We start from the raw sequence: 9,265 nt of genomic DNA on the forward strand, positions 1-9,265 counted from the left end.
ACTCTCCCAACATCCTCAGGGAGAGAACACTAAATCCCGGAATTTAGCATCTGCCCAACAAAGGAGTATTATGCAGAGCATTAAAATGACTGCTATAAAAATCCAACATGGGGAGATGTGGATCGAAATGATCATGTGATAGAAGAGAAGTAGGCCTGCAGAGTTCTGCAGAGTGGAGCTGAGAAAACAGCTGGGGATGAGTGGTGGCTGCCGGAGCACAACCAGGGGTGACGACTTCTAGGTCTTCCAGGAGGGCCGCAATGTAGATGTTAGCTCTAGATTTGAGGACGGGGATATCTGGAACTCGGCTGCATCACCAAGGTACTGTGTGGACCTCCAAAGATTTTATCCTGATGATGCTGTGCTCTCTAGCTGAAAAACGAGACGGCCGTGATGTGTAGCCAAGGACAAAGGACGATGAGACGACACATCTGATATACGCTGAGTCTATGTGTTAGCAGAGTATCCGCGAGAGCAAGGGGACCTCGTGCCTTCTTGCCAGCGCTGGGTGGGACCTCTGGCTGCCTTTCTGTGGAGTCTCCTCACATCTCACATCCTTTGATTCTCAATGCACACCCTCGTTTTAGTTTTTCTCTTCCAGTGATAAAACACTGACTACAGTGACGTAGAAGATGGGTCTATTTCAGTTCCTCCAGGGTCACAAGTCCATCATCAGGGGACTTCACAGAGGTGCACTGCATCAGCAGGACAGAAGCCGAGAGTCAGGGGTGGACGCCGCTGCTCCTCAGCTCCATCGTACTATCAGGACCCAGCCAGGGAGCGGTGCCGCCCACAGTGGACAGGTCCTACCATCTCAATATAACAAGCTAATGCCCCACAGGCATGCCTAGAGGACCATCTCCTAGACTCTGCCAAGTCGACACTAAACCACCATACCCCTTATGTCTGGATTCTGCAAATGAGGGAAGCCATGTGATGTATTTCTTTCTGAGCCTGGCTTACTTTGCTTAATGTGAAAATCTCCAGTTTCATTTATTGTCCTGTAATACCCTCATTTCAGGTCTCAGCCTCAGTCTGAGGAGTTGTGGAAACAGGATCTCGCCCATTTTAGTCTGAGGTAGAGGTAAGAGCCAGCGGCTGACCACTTGCTTTTCTGGTCTTCACCTTGAACCCCAATATCTGTCTCTGGGTTTTTATTATTCGGGCTACACCCATGCCTTTTGGCCACCCCTCCTCTGACTACAGTGGAGGGAAGGGTGATTTTGAGAGTCAGAGGCCTGATCTCCGTTAGGGCGATTGTCCTCCTGGTTATGCCTGGCTCAATTTCTTCTCCTTTAGGGGGAGGGAAGAGGACCATGGCACTGGTACTCTCCAGTTCTACCACACACACACACACACACACACACACACACACACAGGTCTGCAGGACCCTCTGCTCCTACAATGGAAAGTTCTGTATGCCTTGAATCAGCTGCGAAGAAAGCTCAGACAAATCGATGGGGGAAAGAATACATCAATGTGAAAACAGCCAAATGCCCTGAAAAGGCAATTTACCAAAGAAATATAAATGATCAAACTATAAATGTGACATCTGCCTAGCAACCATAATAAACAATTAAAATAAAATGTAATCTATCAAATTTTCAGAGTTTTTAAAATCCTAATGCCCTGGCTGACTTATATGAAGAGTTTCTCTCTTGTGCTGCCCGTGGGGACTGCTTGGTGCGACCCAGAGTTCAGATTCTTGACAGTTTTGTTAAGAGCCATAAAAATGTTGGTAACCTTTGGCTTCATGATTTCCCCCATAGGAATGTAATCTAAAATACAATTAAGAATTTTCACAAAGCTTTATCAGCAGTGGAAACCATCTCAGTGTCTAGAAGCAGCAGACTGGCTCAGTGAACTCTAGCTCTGTAGTACCACGTGGTCATCGAAAGTCATTCTGTTTAGGAGAGTGACATTTATGGAATACAAATGACTGATCAGTATTATCTTAAGCAGAGACTGGGGTGAGGACTCATGAGGAAGGGATTCAATAGGAATGGTGGGAAGAGGGGTGCAGGATGAGAGAATCAAGCAAGAGCCACCAACACTGGTACACACCTGTAATGCCAGCAGTGGGAAGTCTGAGACAAGGTCACACATTAAGACCACACTAGGTTATATAATGAGACCCTACACCAAATCCCTGACTCCCAAGAAAAGTGAAAAGAGAGAAAGCCAAGCAAGACTGTGTTCTCCACTGGACATCAGTTTCAGGGTAGTCCCCAGGGAGCTCTGAAACAGAATGGGAACCCTAATTGGTGTCCCCTGAGAGATTTGTCTCAGACCCCACTAGATGCTTAGGGGCAGGTGGGGAGATGTGGGGCGAGTATGATCCTTCGAGCCTGTGCATCAAGGACAAGGCTTCCGAGGATGGGTACCACTCGCACCTACACCCTATCACATCCAGGTCCTGCTGTGGACTACTAGTTCAAGATGTGTTACATGTGCGCCAAGCAGTGGTGGCCCACGCCTCTCATCCCAGCACTTGGGAGGCAAAGGCAGATGGATCTCTATGAGTTTGTAGACATGGTCTACAAAGAGAGTTCCAGGACAGCCAGGGCTGTTACACAGAGAAACCCTGTCTCAAAGAAACATAGAGGGCGGGGTATGTTACATTTGTTTGTGCTGTGGGACATTTGCTTTAATGATGCAAAGATGTGTTGCATTCTTTTACATTGCATTTGTTTAACTCTGTGAAGCTGTGTTACTTTGCCTGTCTAAAACACCTGATTAGTCTAGTAAAGAGTTGAACGTCCAGTAGGTAGGCAGGAGAGGGATAGGCAGGGCCACCAGACCAAAATAATAAATAGGAGGAGAAATCTGTGTTCAGAGAGAGAAAAGCTAGAAGCGAGAAAGGAAGGAGAGGAGGACACCAGGGGATAGTCACCCAACTACACAACCAGCCAGAGTAAGAAGGAAAGGACATTCAGAATAAAGAAAGGTAAAAAGCCGAGAGGCAAAACATAGAAGAGAGATTTAATTTAGTTTAAGTTAGAAAAGCTAGCTGGAAACAAGCCAAGCTACAGCCAGGTATTCATACACAAGAATAAGTCTCCATGTATTTATTTGAGAACTGGGTGTTGGGCGCCCATAGAATATCTGAAACCAACTACAAGGTCCCTCTGCCCACTCAACTTCTAATGGTTGGGTGTTTGTGTAAGGAGAAGGTTACACAGTTGCTGATAGTTTGTGTAAGGAGAAGGTTACACACCACTGGTACAGTTTGTGTAAGGAGAAGGTTACACACTGCTGTATGTGGTTTGTGTACAGAGATGGTTACACACTGCTGGTACAGTTAGTTTCAAGGTAATGAAGATTCTTGACTCCCCCCCCATGCTGTGACTACATTATTTACTTTTTTGTTTGGCCTGTTAAAATGGCCTAGACCCATACCTTTGGAGTTCTGGGGCTGATTGCCATGCCTTTCCCAGGCTATGATGGCTATCTGTCCATTCGTGCACACAACACAACTGAAGTCCTCGGTACAGAGACACTAGAGTGCAAGACCTTTGTCTCCTCACTACCATTATGTAGCATCAGTACCACCTCCTCCTGAGGACAAGAGTCGGTTGTTCCTCTCTGCCTGCGGTCTTCTGGCACAAAGAGCCAAAGGTAACTAGAAAGCACCCATAACTGAGCTTAGAGGAACAACTCTCTACTGTGGAAGTATCATCCTGGGGCCTGAGATCTCTAAACAGAGATGGGAGCTGTATGAATGGAGAGGACAAATCCGCCGAGTGGATCCTGGGAGCGAGAGGGGGCAGGATGCTGGTTCAGAGATTTGTACGTTCTGTCTCCTGTGGTCACACCACCTATCGGTTTTCAGGTGCAGACCCAGCGTACAGATAGCATCCTAAACTACATCTCCAAAAGGCTATATCCACTGTCATCAGGCCAGGAGCATGGGGGATGTGTGGAATAAGGAAGGACCAGCAAGCACCATGATATGTGCCCCTCTCCGCAGGCAGAGAGGAACAGCCGACTCTTGTCCTCAGGAGGAGGTGGTACTGATGCTACATAATGGTAGTGAGGAGACAAAGGTCTTGCACTGTTGGTAGCCCACACAGGCTATGCTTTGAGCCCTGTGCTGTGCTGCTCCTGGGACCCTGCAGGCTGCACGTGGTGGCAGCAGCCAGAATGCGACATGACCTACAGGTGAGAGCGTAAGGTGTGAAGGACTCAGCAATGCTCTGTTTCATGTGGAACATTTGGCCAAAGATGGGGGAGCTGGTGATGGCAGAACCGTCCACAGTTTTCATCTCTGCCTCTGTGGCTCCATCACCTGTCAGTCAATGTACAAGAGTCAGATGGGAGCCGGGCGGTGGTGGCGCACGCCTTTAATCCCAGCACTTGGGAGGCAGAGGCAGGAGGATCTCTGTGAGTTCAGACCAGCCTGGTCTACAAGAGCTAGTTCCAGGACAGGCTCCAAAACCACAGAGAAACCCTGTCTCGAAAAAAACAAAAAAAAAATAAAATAAAATAAAATAAAATAATAAAGAGTCAGATGGGTGTTGGCCCATAGATTAGCACATGGACATGTATGCCCTAGTTTGGTCCTTGGCATATCTAGAACATCACACGGACGGCAACATGCATTCCTAGTGCCAACAGCTTGAACTCTAAATGAAATTATGCCATAGAGAGACTCAGGACCACTTGGAAGATGGTTGACTTGGTGATGGGAGGAAAAACACAAAATGAACTTGGTTCCCGACATCTTGTTCTGTCAGAAGGCAGGAAAGTTCTCACAGAGGATAGATATGGCTCATCAAAAGAATGAGGCTTTCGATAAATAAACTGCAGTCCGGCCAGACAGCGGACTATTATACAGACAAAAGAGATAAGCCATATCAGTCAAATGAAAGAAGACAATCTGAAAAGACAATCTATTGCATGAGTCAAACTGAACAGCACTCTGGGAAAGATCAATCTGTGAAAAAAAATTTAATCAGTGGGTGGGCTGGAGAGATGGATTGGCAGTTAAGAGCACTGACTGCTCATGCAGAGGACCCAGGTTCAATTCCTGCACCCAAGAATTTGATGCCATCTTGTGGCCTCCTTGGGTAATGCATGCACATGGTGCACAGATGTGTAGGTAAAGCACAATAAAAACAAATCATTTTCCAATCAGTGGCTTCCAGAAAATAGGAGGAACGAGATAAATAAATATACTATGGAGAATTTGTATGGCAATGAGGCTATTCATGCCTACTGTAGGGGACGTGCCATGACAACTCTGCCCAAACCCAGAAAGACGCATCAGGAGGGACCCCTGTAATAACTGGATGTCAATACAGCTCCCTGACAGAGTGCAGGTGCCGCTGTGGCAGGCGGCACTCATGGTGGGCGCAGGCGGTTCATGCCTGAGGGCAGTGGAGTGGACGCAGGGCTTCTGTGTGTCCTCACCTTTGCTCTCTCTGTAGAGCTCTCTCCGGAATCTACCGGAAACATGCAGAGGTGGTCTGACCTGGGAGGACCCTGGGGTCAAGACCGGAGAAACTTTTGGGAACTAAATAATGACAGCATTGCATTTTAACCGGGTGGGGGCGCAGGGGCAGTAAATTAATAAACATGGTGGGAAGATCGGATGGATAATAGAACAGTAGTTAATGCTGGAGAAGGGAAGTGGACAGAAAACCAGCATTAGTAGCATCATGTCCTGTTTTGGTTTCTCTGTGATGAAAATCATGACCAAAAGCAGCTTGGGGAGGAAAGACTTTGCTTGGCTTACATTTTGAGATCGCTGTTCATCACTGAAGGAAGTCAAGGCAGGAACTCAAGACAGAAACCGATGCAGAGGCCCTGGAGGGGGTGCTGCTTACTGGCTTGCTCCCCATGGGTTTCTCTGCCTGCTTTCTCATAGAACCCAGGACCTCCAGCCCAGAGGCAGCACCATCTGCAGCAAGTCTGGCCCTCCCCCCACGGACAGGCTGATCTGGTGGAGACATTTTCTCAACTGAGGCTGCCTTCTCCTAGATGACCTCGTCAGCCTCCAGTTCATAAAAACTAAGCAGCACACCACACTAACTGGTAGGGCAAGGTCTGTCTGTGGGTGAGTGATCAAATTAGCAGCTGCAGTCTGAAGAGACATGGGATTTACACAGTCTCAAAAAGTGTCTCCCCTGATATTTGATTAATGCAAAAGGAAAGCCAGATGCCTTCCAGAGGATAAACTGTAGGAAGAACCTTTGCCCTGTGCTGCAGGCCAGCGTCACTTCTAACAAGACACACTGATGTCACTACAAAGCCTGGAGGATGTCACTCACGTCTCTGGTGTCCTTGCCGAAAACTTCATCCCAAGCATGAGAAGTCATCGCACAAACTAAAACTGAGGGAAAAACAAACATCTGGCCCATAGTCCCCAGGAACATCAAGATAGTGAAGAGTTAAGAAAATGGAGAAATCTGAAGGTAAGTGGCAGCTGGCAGGATGTGGGCACAGGGAGACAACCCCTGAGGTAACTTATCTCTGTCCACGGTGCTGTACAATGGTAGTTCATCTACAGTTAGCTATCTGTGATGCTAACGTTAAAGTCGGCAAGGAAGGCAAGGGGACTCCTCTGCAAGTTGAATGTAGTGTGACATTTTAGTCTATTGGCTTTTGGGGGGACCCACCCCCAACTCCCAGATCAATCACACCTGAAGGCTTATTCTTCGTTATAAACTCGCAGTCTTAGCTCGGCTTGTTTCTGGCCAGCTTTTCTTAAATTATCCCGACTACCTTTTGCCTCTAGGCTTTTATCTTTATTTCTGTATACCTTTCTTCTTTCTCTGTGGCTGGCTATGTAGCTGGGTGGCTGGCCCTGATATCCTCCTCTCCTTGTTCCCCTCCTCCCAGGTTTCTCCTCCTATCTATCCTCTCTGTCTACCAGCCCTGCCTATCCTTGCTCCTCCCTCCCTACTGGCCCTTCATCTCTTTATTAGACCACCAGGTGTTTTAGACAGGCAAAGAACCACAGCTTCACAGAGTTAAACAAATGCAGCATAAACAAAAGTCACACCCCTGAAAATAATATTCCCCAACAGTTAAAAAATAATTTTAAAAAATCCAGAAATGAGGAAGAAGGAAACCCGGGAGTTGGCCCACCTCTCTTTCCCTCAGGCTGCCGGGAAGATGGCAGACATTCAGACCGAACGTGCGTACCAAAAGCAGCCCACGATCTTCCAAAACAAGAAGCGTGTTCTGCTTGGAGAAACCGGCAAGGAAAAACTCCCTCGGTACTACAAGAACATCGGTCTAGGCTTCAAGACGCCCAAGGAGGCCATCGAGGGCACCTACATTGACAAGAAATGCCCTTTCACTGGCAACGTCTCCATCCGAGGTCGGATCCTGTCGGGTGTCGTGACCAAGATGAAGATGCAGAGGACCATTGTCATCCGCAGGGACTATCTTCATTACATCCAAAAGTACAACCGCTTTGAGAAACGCCACAAGAACATGTCTGTGCACCTGTCGCCCTGTTTCAGGGATGTACAGATCGGCGACATTGTCACTGTGGGAGAGTGCAGGCCCCTGAGCAAGACCGTGCGATTCAACGTGCTCAAGGTCACCAAGGCCGCTGGCACCAAGAAACAGTTCCAGAAGTTCTGACCTGGAACAAATAAAGTTATTTTCTGGCAAAAAAAAAAAATCCAGAAATGAAATAAAGCACACTTGCCATTCTGAAAGCTGAGGAGGAGGAAACAAAAGGGAAGCGCTGGCCCCGAGTAACAATGACTCCCGTGAGTGTTACATAAGCCGGTAAGACAGAAAACTCAGGTAGGAAATGGGAAAAGTACGGCCTCTCCTTAAGCCAAATGGAAACTGTACTTAGAGCCTCTGTATAAGTGCTCTTGTATTTGCATGGATAACTGGAAGTTGACAGCATTTAGAAATGATGCCGACTTTTCTCTCTCTGGGCGCAGCCCAAGATAAATTCCCAGGGCAACGGCCTATGATATTGAATCCAACGGTAATTAAGTTAACGTGCCCTGTCTTGTGTGTAAAGGTGTAATGCAGGTGGTACAAATCTTTTATTGAACTCAAACTCAATAGCTGTGTTCAATCCCTCTGTCTGTGGTGTGTGTGGAGGTGGCAGGGAATTGCGCGAGGTGATTCATTATAATTATATTCCCATGAAGGCCGGGTGTTTTCTCTCCACGCGAGCCTTTCACGGGGCACCTTTCATGTCACAAAGGAAATTGTCAGCTGAGTAAACAGCTGCTCAGAATAAACGCTGCAGAGACGTGTGGCTTTTGCTGCCCAGAATTCTTTTGCTTGTACTAAACAGGCCTAGAATTCCCTTGGGATCTCCTACCCCCTTCTCAGCCACAGGACCCAGGACACGGGTGCCCCTAAAACTTGGCACATGAGCCCAGCTGAACACGAAGTCACCCATTTCTATGGGATCTGCATCTGTGGACTCAAAACACTAAAAGAAAAACGTACTAACCCAAGTGCATGTAGTCAATGCTAATTTGACTCAGTATGTGGTGTTTGTGTGTGTGTGTGTGTAATAATTATAGACATGAATTTAAGAGGGGTGACATTGGGGTTAGAGGAAGAAAGAGAAGAGCTGTGATGAAAATACACTCATATCTGAAATTCTTGAGAAAAAAATGTTATGTACTTGGGTGTTTGTAGCGGTTTGCCATACACACGCAGTACCTATGGTGGCCAGAAGAGGGCATCAGATCCTCTGACGTTGGAGTTACAGCCGGTTATGAGCCACTATGTGGATGCTGGGAAGCAAACGGAGGGCTCTGCAAAAGCAGCAGGTGCTTGTAACTGCTGAGCCAGCTTTCCAGTTACCCCAAAATACTTAAGGGGGACCTCGCTTTTTTCCAAAAAGTAAAACCCAAATGTGCACACGAAGTACAAGACTGAATTCATGCAAATTAAGGCCCACACAAGCTCCCCACTGTGATTGCCCACCATCCCACAGGTCCTCAGACACCCTCTGTGACCACCATCCCACAGGCCCTCAGACACCCGCTGTGACCACCATCCCACAGGTTCCCAGGTTCCCCACTGTGACCACCATCCCACAGGCCCTCAGACACCCACTGTGATCACCATCCCACAGGCTCTCAGACACCCGCTGTGACCACCATCCCACAGGTTCCCAGGTTCCCCACTGTGACCACCATCCCACAGGCCCTCAGACACCCACTGTGATCACCATCCCACAGGCTCTCAGACACCCGCTGTGACCACCATCCCACAGGTTCCCAGGTTCCCCACTGTGCTCACCATCCCACAGATCCTCAGGTTCTCCAGG

General features: G+C 47.9%; 1 protein-coding gene across 1 annotated transcript; it reads left to right on the forward strand.

Moving 5' to 3' along the window:
• The first annotated feature begins 7,104 nt into the window (after positions 1 to 7,104).
• On the forward strand, positions 7,105 to 7,619 carry LOC130885584 (40S ribosomal protein S11-like). Its single transcript, XM_057787145.1, has one exon. It carries the CDS (start codon positions 7,120 to 7,122, stop codon positions 7,594 to 7,596), a length of 477 nt encoding a protein of 158 aa, XP_057643128.1. The 5' UTR covers positions 7,105 to 7,119; the 3' UTR covers positions 7,597 to 7,619.
• The last annotated feature ends 1,646 nt before the right edge of the window (positions 7,620 to 9,265 follow it).

This window comes from Chionomys nivalis, chromosome 13, assembly GCF_950005125.1.
Source record: "Chionomys nivalis chromosome 13, mChiNiv1.1, whole genome shotgun sequence".
Classification (NCBI taxonomy): Eukaryota; Metazoa; Chordata; class Mammalia; order Rodentia; family Cricetidae; genus Chionomys; species Chionomys nivalis.